Source organism: Pochonia chlamydosporia, chromosome 4 (genome assembly GCF_001653235.2).
Source record: "Pochonia chlamydosporia 170 chromosome 4, whole genome shotgun sequence".
NCBI lineage: Eukaryota > Fungi > Ascomycota > Sordariomycetes > Hypocreales > Clavicipitaceae > Pochonia > Pochonia chlamydosporia.
In genome coordinates, this window is record NC_035793.1 from 2603077 (window position 1) to 2625467 (window position 22391).

Here is a 22391-nt window from a genome sequence, read left to right on the forward strand (position 1 = left end):
TGATGCCATTGTGGCCCACGGGTGGGCGGTTGAGGGGTCTGGGCGGTTGATGGGTCCCCGACGTTAGTCCTGCAATGGAGGTATGGATGAAGCACCTTTTTTAACCGTTGTCTCCTGCAAGGCCGACATGCAAGTATCCTTGCTAAGCTAAATTCTCTGTTACCTCTGACAGTACGGAGTAGTAGCTGGGTTCAATTGACAAGGAGTCTTGACGCATGGCGCATTACCGGTGCCCCAATTCGGTGTATATGAGAGGCCAGGCGTGATACACTGGCACTCTACGGAGTACGGAGTAGGTGGTCTTACTTAAGTGGTCACCCCCTCACCCACCCACTTTCACATCAAGCGTCTGGTCTGGTCTGGTCTGGCTGGAATAATATTTCAACGCAACACCACCAGACCACAGCTAGGTTCACGCGAGATACTGGCAATCTCAACCTGCGTAACTTGTCTAGGAATCGAATGTCTCCAACAACCGGCCGTACTTTTGACACTATATCCTTTATCTACTTTAGTCAGGGTGACAGCGCCTGGCAGGACACCACACCATTGTGGGCAAAAACGGCAGTTCGCCAGACACCCGTCAGACATCGAGGCTACACCGAATCATTTTATCGACGCGATATCTAGCGCTTGAACGGCCCGGAAGTTTATTTAAAGATCTCGCCCGATACTAGAGCTTCGTGACGTTGTGCCAGTGTAGTGCAGGTGCAAGCACATTTACTCCAGGTTGAAGGGCGACGGACTCCTGACCGTCCACCCAGATGCTGCCGCTATGGATGGTTACTACACATCGAACACGCTGCCTTCACAGGATGCACAGCGTCGCATGTCGCAGCAGCGCGAAGGCCAACAGCAGCAACAGCAGCAACAGCAGCATTCCCACCAGTCGTCGGGCAATGTCATCGGCATGATCAATCCGGCACCTGTTTCCGGGCCACAAATGCCGTTGCAACATCAGCCATCCGCAATGGCACAGATCGTACCGAACCAGCCGATAATACCAGGCGATTCGCTTGACGAGATAATACGGAACAATCAGTCCGAGATGCACCGTCGGAGAAGCATGCCCCACGCCTACGGAAGCCCAGTACTGGAAGACGAGAATCCTAGGCGAATGTCATCCATTGGCGCTTCAGGGGATGTCATGGGTTTTGGTACCAGTAATACGAATTTAGACAGTTTTCAGTTCGCCCAACCTGTTGGTCCATCATTTCCTGGTATCAACCCGACTCTAGATATGACGGACCAGATGGGAAATTTTGTTACTGATGCCGCCGACTACTCCGGAATCCCTCCAGACCTCATCGGGCCCATGAACCCACCCACCTTTGGCGGTGTCGAAATGAGCCAGATGTCGAATGAGTCTTCGCTACCACTCTTCTCAACATCTTCAGTCCCGGCTCAAGGGCCTGCGGAAGGCGATATGGGCAACGCCTTTGCTTCTGGACAGTTGGCTAACATGGGCACGGCGTTCTCAACGGACCCGACAACAAGGGTCACCAACCTCACCCCATCGTCAAATGCCATGCCTGTTTCTGCGGACGAACACTCTGATGGTATGATGCATATTCCCACCTCACAGTTGAATGCTATGGATCCTCCTGCGAGTCGGGTACCTGAGAGAATGACCGCACATCCTGTGCGAAGTAACATCGACCAACCCTTACCGCATTCGCTTTCGAGACACATATCTTCCGAATCAACAATCCCAGCCCAGCACAACACGACATCTGCAAGCATCACTCAAACTGGCTCTACGTCCGGTCCGACGACACCAGTCACCACATCAACGCCACGGGAGAATAAGGAGAAGACGATCTATTCCAAGAGTGGGTTTGATATGTTGAAAGCACTGTGGCTGGTAGCCACGAGAAAGGATCCGAAAATACACCTCGGCGCTGTGGACATGTCCTGTGCATTTGTAGTCTGTGACGTGACAATGAACGACTGCCCGATTGTTTATGTGTCGGACAATTTCCAGAATCTTACTGGCTACAGTCGCCATGAGATTGTGGGACAGAATTGCCGCTTTCTCCAAGCGCCAGACGGCAAGGTTGAAGCCGGATCCAAGAGAGAATTTGTGGATGATGGCGCCGTCTATAATTTGAAAAAGATGATCCAAGAGGGACGTGAGGTCCAACAAAGCTTAATAAATTACAGGAAAGGCGGAAAGCCATTTCTCAATCTGCTGACAATGATACCGATCCCGTGGGATACGGATGACATTAGGTACTTCATTGGATTCCAGATCGACCTTGTGGAATGCCCGGATGCCATTTCGGGTCAAGAATTAGGAGGTGTCAAAGTCAACTACAAGCACAGTGATATTGGACAATACATCTGGACACCACCGGCTTCGAGTCAATGGGAGCCAGAGAATGGGCAAACGTTAGGGGTGGACGACGTGTCGACACTCCTTCAGCAATTCAGCCCCAAGGGACTGGTGTCTGACTGGCATAAGCAGTCCTGGGACAAGATGCTGTTGGAAAACACCGATGACGTTGTACACGTCCTGTCTTTGAAAGGGCTCTTTCTCTATCTGTCACCGTCTTCCAAACGAGTCCTCGAGTACGATGCTGCTGACCTCGTTGGCAATTCTTTATCTTCCGTTTGCCATCCCTCCGACATTGTACCGGTTACACGTGAACTGAAAGATGCGACTGCTGGCAACCAAGTCAACATAGTGTTTAGGATACGCCGGAAGCAAAGTGGTTATACTTGGTTCGAAAGCCATGGCTCTCTATTTGTTGATCAGGGCAAAGGCAGGAAATGCATCATTCTCGTTGGTCGTAAACGACCTGTATTTGCACTCAGCCGCAAGAACTTGGAGTCAAATGGTGGAATTGGAGATAGCGAGCTGTGGACGAAACTGTCAACATCTGGGATGTTTCTGTTTGTTTCATCTAATGTCAGGTCACTGTTGGACCTCCAACCAGAATCGTTGGTCGGCACAAGCATCCAGGACCTCATGCGAAAGGAATCTCGACCCGAGTTTGGACGGTCAATCGAACAGGCCCGGCGAGGCAAGATCGTCACCTGCAAGCATGAAGTTCAAAATCGTCGCGGTCAGGGACTTCAAGCCCAGACCACCTTGTATCCCGGCGACGCTTCTGAAGGGCAGAAGCCATCGTTTTTACTTGCACAAACAAAATTATTGAAAGCGTCTTCCAGAAGCATTGCACCGGCTACTGCAACGAGCAACAACAAGACAGCCTCGACAACACCCCACCCAACATCCTCTGCTGGGCTGACCGCAGTTCCTGGCCAAATTTCCCAACCTGCAGGAGGGGCTTTGGCACCTGGAACACAGGATGCAGCCTTGGCGGCTGAGGATAACATATTCGATGAACTTCGAACGACGAAATGCTCCAGCTGGCAGTTTGAACTGAGGCAGATGGAGAAAGTGAATAGAATTCTCGCCGAGGAGCTTGGCGGGCTTCTATCGAACAAGAAAAAACGGAAGCGACGTAAAGGTGTTGGAAATGTAGTTAGAGATTGTGCAAACTGCCACACACGTAATACCCCGGAATGGCGGCGCGGTCCAAGTGGTCAAAGGGATCTATGCAACAGCTGTGGGCTGCGTTGGGCAAAACAGGTAAGGCACAGTTCCGAATTGACCCTCAACCCTCTTCTGACTTCTTTTTCACTTCTAGACCGGACGCGTGTCGCCACGAAACTCTTCCCGTGGAGGCAACAATGGCAATGGCGACGCACAAAGCAAGAAATCTGCTTCTCCGATTCACTCCTCTCCTTTACACAAGGAACTTTCTTCCGACAACATAACTTCGCATACCACGACAAATAAGGGCGAGGCCGACGGGATCGATGCACCCAGCCTTCCCCAACCTGGCGCCCATGCTGCCAGCAATGGTTCAGACTCTAGTTTGATCCAGAAGCAGGCGACGGCGATGCCACCCCCAAGCCAACCTTCACTTGCAGGTGGTGTAACAGGTTCAGGTATGACCTCCATTCGGGAAGAACGAGAAACAAGCCAGTCGTGAGTCGAAATGATCGGCTCTGCTTTCCCCTCACAAATGTAGCCTTTTCTTTTATTTCTGCTTGCACCGTCCAGGGACAATCTTGCCCCTTTCGCACTTTCTGGCCCCGCATCATGCTCACGGAACCTACTCGTGTTCTAGGCTGGCCTAGTCTTTCCTTCCTTGCCTCTTAGATACCCCTTCGTCTTCAACTGTTGGATGCTTGCGTATGCTCTCTACGCACATACTGCAGATTAGACGGAGTACACAGCAGTTTCGTGAAACCAGCGGCTCGGTCGGTCACGAATGCAGAACAGGTCATCCGATATTTTGATTTTGATTGAAGGTTTAGCTTTATTCTCCACTGGATTATATGGATGTGGACTATGATGATTTGATTGGCGCTTTCTCTATACGAAGCGCTGGATGTTGGCAAATACATGAAGAATACACGACTTAATATCTGGCATTTGTTTTCGCCCATCATCATTTGCATTCCGTTGGTGTCCTGAGTCTTTGAGTACTTGTAGCTCAGCCAGTAACACCCTATGAAAAATTATATGTCCATATTGCCGTACGAGTGTGTTGCTGCTAAGAAACTGCATGCCCATGCAAGTTGATATCGATGCACATCTTACATCCGCAACCTCGACAACGCGCGGGGTTTTGTACTGATCTAAAACTAGTTTAACGAGAAGTGCAGCACATCTAGGCATTGATGAGTAATCCCTTGTGTGCGATAGGTGTCATCAGTATCCAAGTTCGTTTAGTCTACAGCTCATCCCTCGAATGACCACTCTCTGCGACGTCATCTCCTGAATTTGTTCTCTCTGTCTCTTTTTCGACCTTCTGCTCCTTTGATTGGCCGAACTCGCGATGTTTCCGCCTCAAGTCAAGCGCCGCAATTTCTTCGTCGTATACCATCCATTCAGGTACCTGCCTTTTCGCCCTGTCTAGTTTCGGCTCTTTAGTTTGAGGGTTATTACAAAGATCTATGGTTCGAGCTTTTGCAAAGTCATCATCACTGCACCACGTCTCGCACCAAAGCCAATCTTGAGGTAGGCTGTGGATTGGGATTTGAAACTGCATGTGGTTCGGCAGGTCTTGATCCAAATTTGATAGACTAGCTGGGTCGGCCGAGAGAGCGTGGTATTGCTGTCGGAGACGATCACCCGCAGCCATCTCGCGAAATCGACGTAAATCCACGACATAGAGGGCAGAAATATGATATGGCTTCCCACGTAGATAGTTAGCCCAATAGCCCTGCTTCCAGAACCGGAAGCCGTCCATCTCTGTTCGGGAATCACACATTGGCGTGAATCCATAAGGTGCGCCGTTTAAATCCAGATTAACTAGATCCATCATATCTGTGCGGACAATTTGATCGGCATCTACAAATATGACCTTGTCAAGCGATAACGGGAAGAGAACGTCCAAAAACAGAATTTTGTATCCCCAAATTTCCCTTTGCTTCTCTTTTTGCTGTCGGAGCCAGTGTGGCCACTTGTATGTGACCATCTCATATTCAAATCCGTATTCCTTCGCCAAATGAGGTATAAACTCTTTAAAAGACGGCGAAAGAAACTGCTCTATGAACCAGAACTTGACAGTGTGCTTCGTGTTTCGCATGACAGAAACCATCATGATATTGAGCATCCGTTCATAGAGATGCCCGCTAGCGACAGAAAATATGTTTATCTCCGCATGTCGTGGGCTGATGGTGGGTTTGTTTCTTCCGCCACCAAATAATCCTTCAGCAAGTTTCAGACCCTTGGAAACAATGCTGCCTTCAGTCTGGCTGCTAGTGTCCAGTAGAACATCTTGATTTTCCATATTTGGACGGCGTTTGAGACGCGGGTACAATGTGGTGCCTTGAAAATCCATTAATGCCAATTCAGTGCCTTCGTCACCAGGAACTGCATCCCAGCCATTGGCTCCAATGCTTTCAATGGTGTATATATCTGCACTCCTTCCGGGTTTAAGATGGATGTTATAGACACCGGGATTAGCTTTGAACTGAAAGAAGCCAAGGTTTGCCATGACAATAGTGTCAGTTAGGGCAGGGTTATTTTCCGTTCCGAGAACCAGTTGAGCACCTCGGGGGGCTGATCCCTCGTTTTCTCGAGAATGTCCTTCAATTAGGATGTGCTGCAGTTCATAAGTAGCCTCCACATCCGATTCTACAGAGCTTAGTTGAATATTGTCAAGATCATGTACAGACAGCTTTGGTGCGACCAGCCAAGCTGGTGGAAGATCCATCCCAACTGTCATTAAGACATCTGATGGCAGGCCTTCAAAAGTTGCTGTAGGGGCCTTGACACTGCCCGTCTCGTCAAACTTTGGGGTCGATTCGACGATGTAGCGGAAGAACCGCTTTACAGGAAGTTCTTCAACATGTTCTCTCGGGTTTAAAAAAAGCCTAATGTAGACGCCATCAAGCTCTGCGGCCATCTTAAGAATGTGAGCCCATCTTTGGGCCTTTTCACTGACAGGGTCTAACAATCCCACAATGTGGACGCTTGCTGTTTTCGGATTTCCGGTCTGTATTACTGTATGGTTTGCATTCCATGAGTCATATATGTTGGACCGAATCGCAGGAGCTGATTCGAATATTCCTTCCGGCAGATCAGAAATAGTCGACAGCGCAATAATTGAAGTCAATTTGGCAGCCGTCATGGCTGTCGAGAGCTTTTCGCTCAGACCTAAATCCGCAACTGCAGCATACACCGGGAAAATTCGACGGTTCTGCTCATAAACTAGCAATTGTTCGAAGTCTTCGGAATCAAAAGGCGTTGTTGGTGCAATCGGGCCTATCACTCGCCCGTTCATTATCAGACCTTGAGAACCTATTCCCGTTTTAGACACAGCCAAAACCTTTGACAAAAGTTCCTCATAATCATCATTGGCAGTGTAATTTGTGGCCTCTTGCATGAGCGTCTTCAGCTCTTGTATGGTTTTGATATCTTTCAGCTTGGCTTGGTTTGCTTTCAAGGCTGCATTTATTTGAGACGAGAGGCGGACATTGCTTTGCGTATTGACAAAATCTAGGCGAACTCCCGGATTGTTGCGTCTAAATTCCAATGCTGATAAGAAAAAACCGAGGCCAGCGTTGGAAGACGTATCCGTGAGTACAGTGACAACCGCCCAGCTTGCTTTTGTCGATTCCGTAGAAGATTCGATGACTGGGAGTGCATCAAGTTGGGCTGCGCTCTCATCATATATTTTGGCAATATTGAGCATGCGCAAGGTCTTTTCATCCTTCCCTGAAATGTAAATATTGCGTCGTGTGGCTGCTCCATCTATGAAAATCCCAGGAATCCAGGTATGATCGTCTAAGGCACCATGATAAACGCCTTTTTGGACGGTTTGGAGGTCGGCTCCAACCGTCAGACTAATTGATTGCATCCAATTCTGGTCACGATGAACCGCAGCGCCATTAATAAACAAAGGGCGGACAGCTGTGTCGGCTTTCAATCTGTTGGACCATCTTTTAGCCATACTTAGCTTCTCAGTGAACTCGTTGGTTTCCAATATAGTGGACAGTGTCATATCCTCGCCTTCAGGCAAAAGAGGATAGTTGGCAGTAACCGCCGATAATAAGCTTTCGGGATTGGCTCCGTTCGGCTGAGCCTTAGTAAGCCCTGTGACATATGAGGAAACGCACTCGAGGCCATAGCTTTTTGCTAGGAAGTAGGCAATTTTGGCTTGAATTTTGGCTTCATGAGACGACTGCAGTGGTACCAGACCAAATCGAATCGGGATGCCTCGATCAAGGATAGAATGTACTTCAGCAATAAATTTCAGGTCTTCAATATTAGACAAGTCGGCGGGAATGATCAAGTTGAAGATGTTTCGGCCAATCGGGGGGATTTGGCCTGGGAAGGTACGTTGGAGCAGCTATAACACCTCGTAAGCACACGGCTAAGGCCAAGGGAAGAAAAGAGAAAAAGAAAACGCAGCAAGGGGGGAAGGTAGAAGGTGATGTGCGGGTTGGAGCTTGTATTGGTAGTGTCCTTACCGATGATAAAGTCTTGGGATATGAACTATATCTGTCATCGTTTTCCAAATCGTTAAGCCACAGTATAACTTGTCCGGCCTCCAACCTGTCTGTCCAGTCATAGCGCAGTGGTTCACTATTTTCGTTGGCTGCGGACACGGCCTCGTGACCAAGAAGTCGGACTGCCTGATTCCCATCAAATCCCAGACCTCGGATGCCATCGACAAGCCTCCTCTCTCTTCGCAACATGTTGACAAGCGTAAAGGGTTGAATTTGCCGTTCAATCAACTGAGCTCCATTCATCCAGAGGAAGTTGATGCCACCTCGTACCATCTGCGCTTGATTATGCTTGTATTCTTCTGTGAAAGTATGTGAAACATTATGAGAGGATATAGAAGATGCGAATTTTGGGAAGTCCTGGGTGAATTTCACGAGTGTGTCAAAAGGCTCGTTGCTCTTCTGGATAAACGAGGCAGCTTTCATTCCAATGGAAGCGAGCTCGGACTTGGAAAGGGCTGTCAAGTCAGACATGTTTTCTTTTCCATCGAGAATCTCTTCCTGCTCCAACGATTTCTGTTCTATGCTTTGGCTGGAGCGTCTGTCATCAATCACGATGTAATCCGTCTTCTTCAATGCTAGTTCTACTCCGTAGCCGCTGATTGGCAACGGTCGACCAATGTGGGATTTGCTGCGTCGGTATCGAAGATGATAAGTTAAATTCGAAACACGTGCCGCTTTTGACAGTGTTCGGTGATAATCTGGAAAACCTTCAGAAGTAGGATCTGCATATAATACAGCCGTCGTCCCTCTCCCAAGGGCTCGGTCGAAAGGCAGCGATTTAACGGCTCTGTGAGAACCATCAGCCTAAAATCTACACAAAGAAACAAGTTTACGTACGCGGAGAGTAACTGATTCGCCACCGCTTCGTCTAAATCAGGTGTGCAGTATTGCTTGCCATTGACCAAAACCCACATATCACACTCTTGCAGCCCCTCCAGGGGCTCAATAGCGGTAGTGTAATGTTGATAGTGTGACTCAATCCTGGGAGCAGCGGATCGCAGGGAGAGCGCCAATTTAAATGTGGACAAGGCATCGGGGTCGGTGATATGCCCATCATGGTGAAGTACCTCGAGAAATCGGCGAAACAGTTCCGAATCCGATGTGGCCGTCGCGAAGTAGCCATTCCCGATGCGATCCAGAAGCGGGAAATATGAAGATTCATTCTCTCCTGCGGCAGTCTCCCTTCAATCAGTTAGTTAGTCAATACATGAATCTAGGATGCGGCAGTACAGTACAGGAGCTCTAATAAATACGGCGCAGTGTCGAAGGCAGCTTTCATGCCTACTTTAACCGCGGGCACTGCTAACACTTGCGGCGTCAAAACCAGACAGGCCAACGACAGCCATGATATAGGTGGTAGTAATCGCATTATTATATACTGAAGAAACGCCAGGAATCCGCCGCCGTGGGCATGGATTGGCGTGCTGGTCGTCCTCAGAAGCACGCCCCGAGGTGCTCCACGGCAGGTTGTACCAGTGACACCGTGGGTGACGTTGAAATTTCTATTTGTTGAATTTAATAAACTGACAAGTCATGAAGAAGCTCTGCTAAAGCTCATCGGATAACTGCTGGACACTGATATGGTGCTGAATGAGCTGTCTTGGGCACTTGTGAACACAGTCGCACCTTTCCGTTCGAGCTCCCTCAACAGGGACTAGTGCCCAATGCTTTCTCCTGGAAGCCAGGCAGAATTTCTAGTGGGGTGTCCCTGGGGGGAAGCCGGTGTAGCAAGTGGGGAGTCGGAACAATGTTGGTGCGACCAAGGACCTTATACCAATCCACAATCGGAGATGGACACGGTGCTCAATTGCCTGCCAGGAGAAAGGCCAACAACAACGAACTTGGGAATCCCAACCTCTGCCTCGTGCACGAACTGTGAAGCCGACTCCTCGGCCCCAGTTCGACAAAATTTATAGCAGGGAATCCTGTTAGACCCCTTTCCCTCGTCAAACTTACGTGATCATTGTTGTTTGCGTCACCGCTCTTGTCGCGCGAAGCTGCGGCTTCCTTCCCCGCCATAATGCAGTCTTCCCCTGGCATGTTGACTAAGGTATTTCTTGTGTCGATTGTCGAGCTTGTTCAACATGCTTACGCAAAACAGTTTGAGTCGAAGTCATCGAGGGCTAAAGGCATTGCCTTCCACCCTAAAAGGTAGTAGATGCGATCTCTGTGGAAGACCACCCTGGAGCTAATAAGCTTTACAGACCATGGATCCTCGTTGCGCTTCATTCATCCACAATCCAGCTATGGGACTACCGAATGGGTACACTGATCGATCGTTTCGAAGAGCATGATGGACCCGTTCGAGGCGTGGACTTCCACAAAACGCAACCACTTTTCGTGTCTGGTGGCGACGATTACAAGATCAAAGTCTGGTCATACCAGACCCGACGGTGCCTCTTTACTTTGAATGGTCATCTTGACTACGTTCGCACTGTATTTTTCCATCATGAGCTGCCATGGATCCTGTCATCATCGGATGACCAAACCATACGAATATGGAATTGGCAGAATCGTTCTCTGAGTACGTGCTGTTTCTCCTTAAACCCTCCATGGCCCAATTCTAACTCTTCGTATAGTCTGTACCATGACTGGCCATAATCACTATGCTATGTGCGCTCAGTTTCACCCGAAAGAAGACCTCGTGGTCTCGGCTTCTCTCGACCAGTCCGTGCGAGTTTGGGATATTTCAGGTCTTCGAAAGAAGCACTCTGCCCCTACGTCAATGAGCTTCGAAGATCAAATGGCGCGTGCGAACCAAAATCAAGCAGACATGTTCGGCAATACCGATGCTGTCGTTAAATTCGTACTGGAAGGGCATGACCGTGGAGTCAACTGGGTCGCTTTCCACCCTACCATGCCGCTCATTGTATCTGCTGGAGATGACCGTTTGGTTAAACTCTGGCGCATGAGTGAAACCAAGGCATGGGAGGTTGATACCTGCAGAGGCCATTTTCACAATGCCTCTGGTTGTCTGTTCCATCCGCACCAGGACTTGATTCTCTCAGCTGGCGAGGACAAGACAATCAGGGTCTGGGATTTGAATAAACGCACTGCCGTCCAGTCATTCAAACGAGAAAATGACCGGTTCTGGGTTATCGCAGCACATCCTGAGATCAATCTTTTTGCTGCGGGTCATGATAATGGTGTAATGGTGTTCAAGCTGGAACGTGAACGGCCTGCCTCTGCGACACATCAAAATATGCTCTTCTACATTACCAAGGAGAAACATATCAAGTCTTATGACTTTCAAAAGAACGTCGAAAGTCCAACACTTTTGTCACTGAAGAAACTTGGTAACCCGTGGGTAACTCCTCGCACCCTGTCATACAATCCTGCCGAGAGGTCCGTACTTGTGACGACTCCCGCAGAGGGAGGCTCCTATGAACTTGTCAATCTGCCAAAGGATGGTTCTGGCGCCATTGAACCAACTGAGTCAAAGCGAGGTTCGGGCAACTCTGCCATTTTTGTCGCAAGAAATCGCTTTGCCGTCCTGGATGTTTCGACTCAAACTATTGATATCAAGGATCTCTCCAATAATACCACTCGTTCCTTTAAGCCTCCCATTGGAACCAGTGATATTTATTTTGGAGGCACTGGAAATCTGCTCATCATCACACCAACAGCAGTCCATCTCTATGACATTCAGCAGAAGAAAAGCATCGCTGAGCTTGCAGTCAATGGTGTGAAGTATGTTGTCTGGTCTAATGATGGGCTTTACGCTGCGCTACTTAGCAAGCATAATGTTACGATTGTTACCAAGGCTCTTGAGCAAGTCAGTACGCTTCACGAAACGATTCGCATAAAGAGCGCAACATGGGATGATGCCGGCGTGCTTCTCTACTCCACACTAAATCACGTCAAGTACACTCTGTTGAATGGCGATAATGGTATCGTGCGGACTTTGGACCAAACCGTCTACCTGGTTCGAGTCAAGGGCCGGAATGTTTACTGCTTGGACCGAGCGGCAAAACCACGAATCCTTCAAATTGACCCGACCGAGTACCGATTTAAGCTTGCATTGATCAAACGGAATTATGAAGAAATGCTGCATATCATTCGCAACTCCAGCTTGGTGGGACAGTCTATCATCTCGTATCTTCAAAAGAAAGGTTACCCCGAAATTGCCTTACAATTCGTGCAAGACCAAACTACCAGATTTGACCTCGCCATTGAATGCGGTAACTTGGATGTGGCTGTTGAGATGGCCAAGGCCTTGGATAAGCCCAAGTTTTGGGCTCGGCTAAGTGCCGAGGCCCTTGCACATGGAAATCATCAGATTGTTGAAATGTGCTACCAAAAGCTGAAGCAGTTTGACAAGCTGTCATTTTTGTACTTGGCTACAGGTGACCACTCCAAGCTTGCTAGGATGGCCAAAATTGCAGAGCATCGTGGTGATTTTACTTCTCGATTCCAAAATGCCTTATACCTGGGCGAGGTCGAAGATCGAATTCAAATGCTCAAGGAGATAGACCTCTGTGCGTGTTACAATCTACTTCACAGTTGACGAACATTGCGATGCTAACAAAGAGTAGACCCTCTCGCTTTTATGACTGCGAAGTCAAATGGACTTGATGACGAATGCCAGTCGATTTTGGAAGCTACTGGCGCCACAGAAGACCAGCTGACCATGCCAAAATTGGGCGTGCCATTGAGTACGCCAAAACCAGTTGTGCCGACGTTCAAGGCCGTCTGGCCCACAAAGGCTAGCTCGCAGTCATTCTTTGAGAAGGCATTACTTGGGCAAGTTGAGGGTCTCTCTCTAGATGACGAACCAAGCACGGCTGAGCGAATGGCTCTCGATGAAGAGACCGAGGCTGATGGCACACTGAAGCGAAATGGTGGCTTGGCTGATGAGGATGATGAAGATGCGGCTGGCTGGGACATGGGCGACGATGATGTCCCCGAGGTTGATAGTGACTTTGTCAACGTGGACAGTGCTGACGCCGGTGGTGCAGGTAGCAGTGAAGCAGACATGTGGGCACGAAACTCTCCACTAGCAGTTGACCATGCAGCGGGAGGATCGTTCGAATCTGCCATGCAACTCTTGAATAGGCAAGTCGGGGTAGTACACTTTGCGCCGTTAAAGAGTCGATTTTTGGAAGTATATCAAGCGTCCAGAAGCTTCCTCCCAGCCTCCTCAGGGCTAGCGCCGTTGGTCAATTATGTAAGGCGAACTGTTGACGAAACCGACCCTCGCCAAGTTCTTCCGATTGTTCCACGAGACTTGGAGTATCTTGCTACGAATGATCTTCAGAGTGGATACGACTCTATGAAGGCAAATAGGCTGGAGGACGGCATCAAAATATTCAAGCGCATCTTGCATACCATTCTTGTCAACGCCGTTTCAAGCGAGGCTGAGGTGGCCGAGGCAAAAAAGCTTATCACCTCCGCCAGTGAATATACCGTGGCAATGGACATTGAGCTGGCGAGGAGGAAACTAGGAGCCGCCGATGTTGTGATCCAGGATCCGGCGAAGCTCAAAAGAAGCCTGGAACTGTCTGCGTATTTCACTATCCCTAAGATCGAGGTACCACACCGACAGTTGGCCCTCCTTAGCGCAATGCAATTGGCCGTCAAAAACAAGAATTACAATTCCGCATTGAGCTTCGCAAATCGAATCATCGCCAATGGTGGCTCGACTAAGATTGTGGAAAATGTAAGTACTGGATGGAATCTAGGAATAGTGTACGATAATTACAATTGCTAATGAAGCCGATCTTTTCTAGGCCCGAAGAACCAAAACACAATGCGAGAGGAACCCCAACGATGCCGTCGATATCGAGTTTGATCAGTTTGCTGAATTTGAGGTTTGTGCGGCCAGCCACACGCCAATTTACAGCGGCACATCGTACGAAGTGTGTGCTTTTGATGGCTCTAAGTATCATTCGAAATATAAGGGTACTGTATGCCGTGTATGCGAAGTTTGCGAGATTGGCAAACATGGTAGCGGCCTGAAACTATTTGCATAGACGAGCAATGGCGGCGGGGCAAGGTTCTCGGTCCACACAGGATAAGTGTGTAGTAAATCATGGCGAGGAGGTTTAGTTCAACATGATAAGGGGTCATTTGAACGCTAAAATTCGGTCCATGGGAGAGGTAGAAAAAGCTAGAGGCTGAGTGGAGCTTTCTGCAGACTTAGAAAACACTACGGATTGACCTTTCGACGTGCTGTAATTCCAAGCAAGTATAGTGTCTGGTTCGTAGCCTAGTAACTATGAGACAAACGGCATTCGACTCTGGAGCCAACACGATCTCAGCTTCCTCCCTCCCTAGACAGATAGCCGCCATCCCAAGCAGGTGAATCGCGGACACTTTTATTGAGACACAATTCTCGTGGGCCTCTTCTGTTTGGTATCAACACCAATATACGTAGCATTGCCCTTGGGGAATTGGCGGCACCCTATATTCCAGTGTTGCTTTTATGATGCCTAGGCTGTTGTTAGCACCTTCCACGTAAAAGGCAACCTGTGTTTTCCGAGTATTTACCAGATTCTTTGCGAGGCAATTAGATTCTGGTGCCACAAAACCTTTGCACCCACCTTGTCTCTAGATCTTGACAACCGGGAGAGCGTATTAGCATTTCTGAACCCCCAGCTTCCAATACATATGTAAACTGGTGACCTGGAACTACAGGATAACTAGAAATCGTCCAGGAAAGCGGCTTATCTCGTGGGCCAGAGCGCCGGTTTTCGGTTAGGAAGCGAAGCAAAAGGCATGTCGTTGAGTTGCCCTGTAGCTCAGACATTGCAGTGTGTTCAGTACAAATCATCGTACCTACTTGTGAAGTTGGCCCATGGCGAGTGGCCTAGTCCGACAACCGGGAGAAGACTTTGGGAAGGGCAGAGGGAAGCACACTTCGCATGATGTTCAACAAAGGCATCATTGCAGGGAGGCTGTTACATGTCAATGTATCGTAGAGGCAGAGAATATTGCTTCACACCGTCGTCCTGTACTATTCATACATGAAGCTAGAGAATAACACGCCCCTCTCTGGAGCATTTACACAATAGTCTCCAATTCCCGAGCATATCCTAGAGTATTCTCAATTACCACCTGGCTTACATCCTTCCCCAAGTTGCTGTCTTCGCTCTGGTCTGCTGAGGCTGGGAAGTAAATGTGTCCGTCTCTGAGCACCCAGCCTCTCTGCTTCGCAAACTGAACTACATCACCTTCGGACTCAAGAAATAATAGCGATTTGGTGGAGCTAATCGGCAGGCTTGGGTATGCGCGTTCGCTGCTGCTTGCAATCTCAGACCGGATCTGGTTCTTCAAAATCTACTCATTCGTTTGTTAGATATATTGCCAGCTCACACAGGATCTTGGAACCAGAGACATTGAATTTACCTCTGAAAACACGCCATATTCGTCACATGGCACCTCACTGCTCTTCATGGCTTTCCATACACGGTCATAACTGCCCTCCATCAACCATCTCTCCAATCGGATAGGGTATCCTAGGTATCGATCGCCTTCCACATCCCCAGAGCTGCCTCCGCCGTCTCGATTCGCAAGACCCTCCAACTCGGAATGAAATTCGGCATACCGACCCTGAGTTAAAAGAAGGAGAAGGCTCAGACCAGTGACTTTATTTCTCTCGGGTAAGTTAGGCTGAAGAGTCGCCGAGGGAAGTTCATAGAAAGGTTGGAGTTGCTGCACATAGCGTGTGAAGGCTTCAGGGTTGCGCGCTCGAATGGCGAAGAGAGCGCCTTGCTCGAAGGTCTCGCGCGCAAGAGCGAGCAGCTGTGGCGAGGCCGATTGACTCGGGGTAAGGGCATTTAGGCTTAGAAGCGCGAGCTTGGCCTTGGAAAGAAGGGAATTTGCTTCAGGATAGCTCATCGACGGGGAATGCTTCAGCTGTCCAAGAATCTGCGAGACATTGCGGTCGGCCATGGTGGGAACTTGCCCTGAGGGAAATGGTATTCTTATCAAGAGGGCAATGGGATCGCCTGGCGTTATCTCTTAGTCTCAGCAGGGAAGCTCAAAGGCAGGTGGATGTCGTGCTTGGTTTGTTATGCGTGTGGGTTGTGTGTGTGTGAAGTGTTGACCTCCAAAGCTTCCAACCCAAAAGCCACTTGACCAGTTGGTCCAGGCTGGCATGGGTGACGAAGGCGGGCCAAAAAGGGAAGAAAGAAATGTTTATGTAATCATGTTGGGTCAATCCATTCTACCCACATTTCGACTTAGGGAATGTGCACCATCGTAGAGCAGACACGACACTCGCATAGAGCATGAATAACACGCGTTAATGGTCCTGATTAAGGCCAACCATTCGCAGGGAAGAGGTCTGGTAGAAAATTAATACTTGGCACAGGTGCTTGCAGGAGACATCTAACACTGGAACTGGCTCCTTCAAACGGGTCACTGTATCCAGATGATATGGCGGCTTGGGCAGGTGTCTACTACTACCTAGGTACTTAAGCACTTTAGGTAGGCACATACTAAGTACCATAGCTACTAGTACGGAGTACCTATAAACCGTTCTGGCAGAGAAAAAGCCAAATACTGTGTTGGTGGAAAGAACATAGCACCAAGCGCGCAAAGAGCAAACCCCTACGGTTCAAACGGTTTTCAGGTTGTAATATTCTAGCCGCTGGTGTTACATCCGATACCATCCAAAATAATGAACAAAAGAGGCGACCAAAGAGCTTCACGAGGCTGACAAAGGCCAGGCTCTATGGGACCAGACGGCATGCGACCTCAATGGTCTCTGTCCACGTCACTCTTTATTGTGGCCAACGACCTAGGTCCAAGTGGTAGGTACCTACCTAGGTACCTAGGTAGGTAGGTGGTTGGGCCTTACCTTTGTCAATACCTTCATAAAGCGTCAAACGCTGCAAGGACAGCTCCGTCTGAGAATTGTGCTAATAATACTCCCTACTCGGAAGCGAAAATAGAAGACGAGAGAAAGCGAGACCAGACAGCTTACTTGATGCAATCAATCAAATGGCTGATTTGCTGTCTGCTCGCTCAGTCGACAAACCACCAGTTGACTCCACTCCACCTTGACCAGGGCAGGGAGACAAATTGATGGCTGTGCAACCCAAATATAGACCAAGAACATATCGGACCCGAACCAAACATTGAATATCTACTCCGTAACTACCAAGTACCTAGCCTAGGCACTGCAATTTTGGAGCTTGACACTTGAAGACTAGGCAGACAACGGACGAAAATACCTTTTAAATAACCCAGGTATGTTTGGTAGATTCGGTAAAGTACTAGGTACTGTACTACCCCCGAGATATTGTGCAATTTGATACCTACCTAGTACCTAGGTACCTGGGTGGTCATCACCACAGCTGATGGTTCTCCTGTGGTGCGGTCTGGTCAGGTCAATTGCTTTTGGCGCATTGAAAGGCGTTGCGGTACTTGTGTAGATTCACGAAATCACGGGATCTCAACTCTATCTGCTCCCGTCTGGTCTGGTGGCATCTCACCTCACTACCACCTTGCCTGCGTCCTCCGCTAAATGTAATCATCGGAAGCTGCAACGCATTTTGTCGCTCACCGTCTCTCTATTCTGCGGGCCACTGCATTCAGCTAACAGAGTGATTTGATGGCACGAGAGCAATCGAGTCTAGTCCAAAGACTCCGACGTTCATGGGGTTTGCCCTGGGCTGAACGAAATACGCCTTGCCTTCAGAGTAGTGCTTGGCTGTATGAAATAGTGCCTTCAACAAGGGTCCACGAAAGAAGGCGCTTGTGATTATGGCTTATTTCACAGCAGCTTTGTATCGTATGAAACCGCTCCTGATTGTTGGATTGTGTTCCTCATTTTGACGGCCATCTCCCGCCTGACATTTCTTATGTTGCTCTTTCGCATCAGCAGAGCTCCAAATTGTCGACTCCACACTCGCGATCCTCAGTCCCGACCTTGGTAATATCTCAAGCCATTTGCAGCTCAAATCTGGGTACTGGAGCAGGCGTACATCCGAATTTACCAGAAGGTCTCACCAATGGTTGAGACTTTGCGGAAGACCCTAGCTATGACCGAGACGACAAGGGAAGATGAATGTTCAGGTAAGAAACCATCAACCAGACAATGTTGCATCGTTTCGGGGCATAGATGATATGTGGACCACCCGCGACTGTTGTTCCTCTTTGAGACAGCATTGAACTCTCCCCGACGGAGTCACCAGTTCAGATGATGGTCAACGCAAGAGTTCCCGAGTGTGAGACCAGACATGGCCTCTCCTGCCTCACGGTGGGACAAATTGACAGACATGGAGCCCTCGACATCGGATGGCAGCAAGCATCCGTTGCGCCCTGGATCAACATAAATGTCAACACATCAAGATGAAGAAACATGGAACGTCCATGTCTGGTCCCTGATGTTGAGCACAGGTAAACCAGACCAGGCCAGGCCAGGCCAGGAAGGCGAGGCACCACAGACCAGACAGCTTCCAACCAGACACATGCAGTCAATTTGACATGGAAGCTCCTGTCTGATCATCACTGAACTTTCCATGTTGTCAATGGTGCATGTGGTCTGGTTGAGTCTGGTCCACTCTGGTCTAGTGGGCCACATGGCAGCACAGCCGTTACAACCAGCCCACCAGACGCTTAACAACCAGCACTTGAGACCAGACGCCATCAGGCTCGACATTGGACCTTCAATGTTGGCCAGACCCCTGTACTTACCTCGCCCATTTGCTGCTGTTCCTGGCGTGGGGGGGAAGCATCTTACGTCGTGCAAGCATTTCGCATCGCCACGCTCTCCGCTTGATGACTTAAAGTCGCCCACTCGGAGCTTGACAAAGCTGACACATTCACATTCAACTCCGGGGTTCAAATCGGGCTGGTTACTTAAAGCACTCGAACAATCCACTGCCTCCCATCGCGTCCCGTGTGCGGTTCCGCCGCGTGAGCTCCTGTCTGCGGGCATACACCAAGCAAGCACACATACTCTCTCTCTGACCCCAACCGAGCAACACCGTCTTTCCCACTTCGATCCCGCTTCAGCCAGCAAGCCTGTTGTCTGAATGCCTGCGTCTGCTTCCTGAATCGTTACGTACGGGCTGCACGCCAAACAAGACCAGGGAGAAAGGAAGCCGGGGCTGCCAACCTGTTGAGCCGTTGACGCATTTCTGCCGGTCAAGTGGTCGTCGGCTTGGGTCGCCTGAACCTGGCATTCTGCGACCCTCGAATCTTGTACTTTTGAATCCTTGAATACCCTTTGCAACAACTACGGGAATATCTAGATCGGAAGGAAGCTAATTCATTTTCGGAACCTTAATCTAGCTGGCCAAGCCGAATCACTACCGTTATCGACCGACATGGCGCCTCAGTTCGGGGCGACCTTCGTACCGGGGGGTTTCGATGACTACTACATGCCCGAGGTCGTGGCCCCTTCTCCGCAGAGGTACGTTTCTGTGCTTTTAACTTGACTGGGTACTGGTCATGATGCCCAGCCGCCTATGTACTGGATGACTTCCATGGCGCTTTTGTCGTGACTTGTTCGTAGTCAGCGAGTCTCAAGAGTTCAACGTTGACCTGCGGGACTTCATGCTAATGTCTCTTTGTGTTACCAACATCTAGAGTGACCCCGCAAGTCCCTCAGAATATGCAAGACGACTTGCAGCGCCTCGAACTGGAGGCCGGAGACAACGAAAGGCGAGAGGCTTCGTCACAATACAATCGTCAGCCGTCCGTGTCCACCATTACTCAGCAGAGTTCTTACCTCAATATTGACTCCTCGAGAGGGTCAAACAATCCCACGACCGAAATTGACAGCGATATCACGGCCTACAAAGACACCGAGGGCCGCGCACAGCGGCTCGACACCATGGGCCGTGATGCGCCGTCCTTTTCTCCATTCCCCAAGGTTACCGGCGACAATGTGCCCCCAGCTGATGATGCAAAGGAGGAAATTTTATGGAACGCGCGTAAGCACGTCTTGCACTCGCAAAATGTAACCATGCAGATCAGCTGGGCTCGGGATGTTCTCATTTGGGCCGAGGTTGCTATGGACGCTGTGGCACGGGAACCCACGGATAAACCAAGGCCGGCAACACCTCGAATCGAACATGAACTTCGCATAGACGCACTTAATATCGTTACCTACCTCGCTGGACAGGATCATCCAGATGCGCTCTACATCCGATCCAAGTGGCTCGAGTTCGGAAAATTTGGACACCGAGTCGATAAACGTGAAGCCTACAGTGGCTATAAGCGTGCAGCAGAGCTTGGAAATGCTAGATCCGAATACCGCATGGGTATGCTCTTTGAGCAGTCTAACGACATGTCCAAAGCCAAAGAACACTATTACAGAGGCATGAGCTTGAAGGACTCCGCAGCCTTGTATCGTATGGGCATGATGAGCCTTCTTGGCCAACATGGCGAAAACAAGGACTATGCTGGTGGGCTAGAACGTGTTCGAGCTGCAGCAGATAGCTCTGATGAAGACGCGCCGCAAGGCTCGTACGTGTATGGGATGCTTGTCGGCCGAGACTTGCCGGACATCAACATACCAGATGGCTTGCTACCATATAATTTGGAGACAGCCAAGATGTATGTTGAGAAAGCAGCATACCTTGGATTTGCCAAAGCCCAGTTGAAGATGGGTCAGGCTTACGAGCTCTGTCAACTCGGTTGCGAGTTCAATCCCTCTTATTCGCTGCATTATTATGGCTTGGCTGCTCAACAGGGTCTCCCTGAAGCCGCTCTCGGTGTCAGTCGATGGTTCCTTTTTGGATACGAAGGTGTATTCAAGAAGAATGAAGAGCTCGCCTTTAAATACGCACAGGAGGCTGCCGCTTCCAAGTTGCCAACCGGCGAGTTCGCTATGGGTTATTATTATGAAATTGGTATTCATGTGAATCAGAGTATCTCTGATGCGCGAAAGTGGTATCAGCTTGCGGCCGACCACGGTAACAAGGACGCCATTGGCCGTCTGGAGTCCCTCAGCCACGATCAGAGCCTTTCCAAACAAGACCATGAAACGACAACATTGACACGAATCAAATCACAGCACGGTTCGCAAAGGGGAAAACGGCCAGATAGATTCAAGCAACCTCAGCAAATGCCGACTTTGACTGAAGCCACACCACTATCACCAATGGAAAACAACCCATCCTTTCCACAACAAGCATACGCCAAGTCAAGCGCAACAGCAGTTTCGCCGCGAGTGTCCCCCCAGCCGTCCCCTGGTATCAAGCCAACAATTGTCTCAGAACAGAGCAACATCCCAGATCCATCAAGGGCCTCTTTTGTTGGCACCGACCGGGCCCCAGCATTTAACATAAGGCTCGAGGGGAATTTGCAGCAACCCGCACGGCCACACTCAGCGGCGCCTTACCCGGATGATGACCGGCCGGCGCCGCTGAATGTGGCCCGCCCTCATTCCACTGCACCGTATCCCGACGACGACGTTCGACTACCGCCCAGCCAAAGATATGGTTCTGGCCTGCAACCAGCTCATGGCCCACAAGCAGATAGGCCAATGAGTGCTTTTGGCATCAAGCCGCAGTCTGGAGGACCGCGACCGATGCCCGCGTCTCACTCAACCGGTAGTTTGCAGCCCCCTTCACAACCGATTCCCCCCCGGGGCCGAGTCGCCTCTGCTGGATGGGAATCTCAGCCTCCAGCGGGTGCATACAGGCAGCCAAGCCCTGGGCCAAACTTGAATGTACAGCGTCCCCACGGCGGTGACGAACAGTATGGTAGACCTGGAAGCGCTCCGCACCACCCTACGGCGACGTTGGCAGGCAACAAATTGCAGAAGCAACCTCCAAGACAGGCCCAATCTTCAGTACCGCCTTCAGGCCAAGACCCCGGGCGAGAATATGGGCCACGTACATCATCTCGCCCAGCGCCCGAGATGCCACCGCAGCATGATCATCGAAGTAGTTCTCAGGGTTACGAACGGTTCTCAAGAGTGCCAGGGGCGATGGGTCGTCCTGAAAGACTAAGCTCCCTCCCGCCACAAGATGGCCACCAGCCGCCACGTACATCGACAGGCTTCGGGCCAGCAATGCCTGGGCAACCTCGACCAGTTCCTTCATCCGGCAGAACGGCAAGTGTGCCGCCTAGCGCGACAGGACAACGGCCTCCCGAGTCCAGTCAACTGCCTGGACCCGGCCTTCACAGTGCTGCAACCGCCCCCGCGAAACCCGCCAAAGGACCGGCAACCTTTGAGGATATGGGAATCCCGCAAGGAAAGCAGGATGGTGACTGTGTAAGTACTAGGTTCGGTATTCCCGCCCAAGTTCTCTGTAGAGTTAACAGCGATTCTAGGTCGTAATGTAGATGACGATGAAATGGGCAGGCAGTCAGCTTGAGCAGTAGTGTATGCGTTGTGGGCCAACTCTATTGGTATGCATCCACGGACAAGCTGGCTGACGGTGTTGTAC

The 22391-nt window shown here is 49.9% G+C and overlaps 5 protein-coding genes across 5 annotated transcripts; 3 read left to right on the forward strand and 2 right to left on the reverse strand.

Annotated features, from left to right (window-relative positions):
* Positions 1-775: 775 nt before the first annotated feature.
* Positions 776-4004, forward strand: VFPPC_14363 (GATA transcription factor LreA; the record flags this gene model as incomplete). Its single annotated transcript, XM_018292132.1, has 2 exons — positions 776-3598; positions 3657-4004. The coding sequence occupies 2 exons, from the start codon at positions 776-778 to the stop codon at positions 4002-4004; spliced, it is 3171 nt and encodes a 1056-aa protein (XP_018143775.1).
* A 747-nt stretch (positions 4005-4751) lies between these two features.
* Positions 4752-9406, reverse strand: VFPPC_08215 (UDP-glucose:glycoprotein glucosyltransferase; the record flags this gene model as incomplete). Its single annotated transcript, XM_018286961.1, has 4 exons — positions 4752-7877; positions 7999-8824; positions 8875-9219; positions 9291-9406. 4 exons carry the CDS (start codon positions 9404-9406, stop codon positions 4752-4754), a joined length of 4413 nt encoding a protein of 1470 aa, XP_018143776.1.
* Positions 9407-10057: 651 nt separating this feature from the next.
* Positions 10058-14009, forward strand: VFPPC_08216 (coatomer alpha subunit; the record flags this gene model as incomplete). Its single annotated transcript, XM_018286962.1, has 6 exons — positions 10058-10087; positions 10139-10188; positions 10242-10561; positions 10617-12515; positions 12573-13696; positions 13767-14009. 6 exons carry the CDS (start codon positions 10058-10060, stop codon positions 14007-14009), a joined length of 3666 nt encoding a protein of 1221 aa, XP_018143777.1.
* A 1030-nt stretch (positions 14010-15039) lies between these two features.
* VFPPC_08217 (26S proteasome non-ATPase regulatory subunit 8) lies at positions 15040-15930 on the reverse strand (the record flags this gene model as incomplete). The annotated part of the gene is made up of 2 exons (XM_018286963.1): positions 15040-15315; positions 15385-15930. The coding sequence occupies 2 exons, from the start codon at positions 15928-15930 to the stop codon at positions 15040-15042; spliced, it is 822 nt and encodes a 273-aa protein (XP_018143778.1).
* Positions 15931-19316: 3386 nt separating this feature from the next.
* Positions 19317-22287, forward strand: VFPPC_08218 (tetratricopeptide-like helical; the record flags this gene model as incomplete). The annotated part of the gene is made up of 3 exons (XM_018286964.1): positions 19317-19402; positions 19579-22216; positions 22276-22287. The coding sequence occupies 3 exons, from the start codon at positions 19317-19319 to the stop codon at positions 22285-22287; spliced, it is 2736 nt and encodes a 911-aa protein (XP_018143779.1).
* Between the last annotated feature and the right edge of the window lie 104 nt (positions 22288-22391).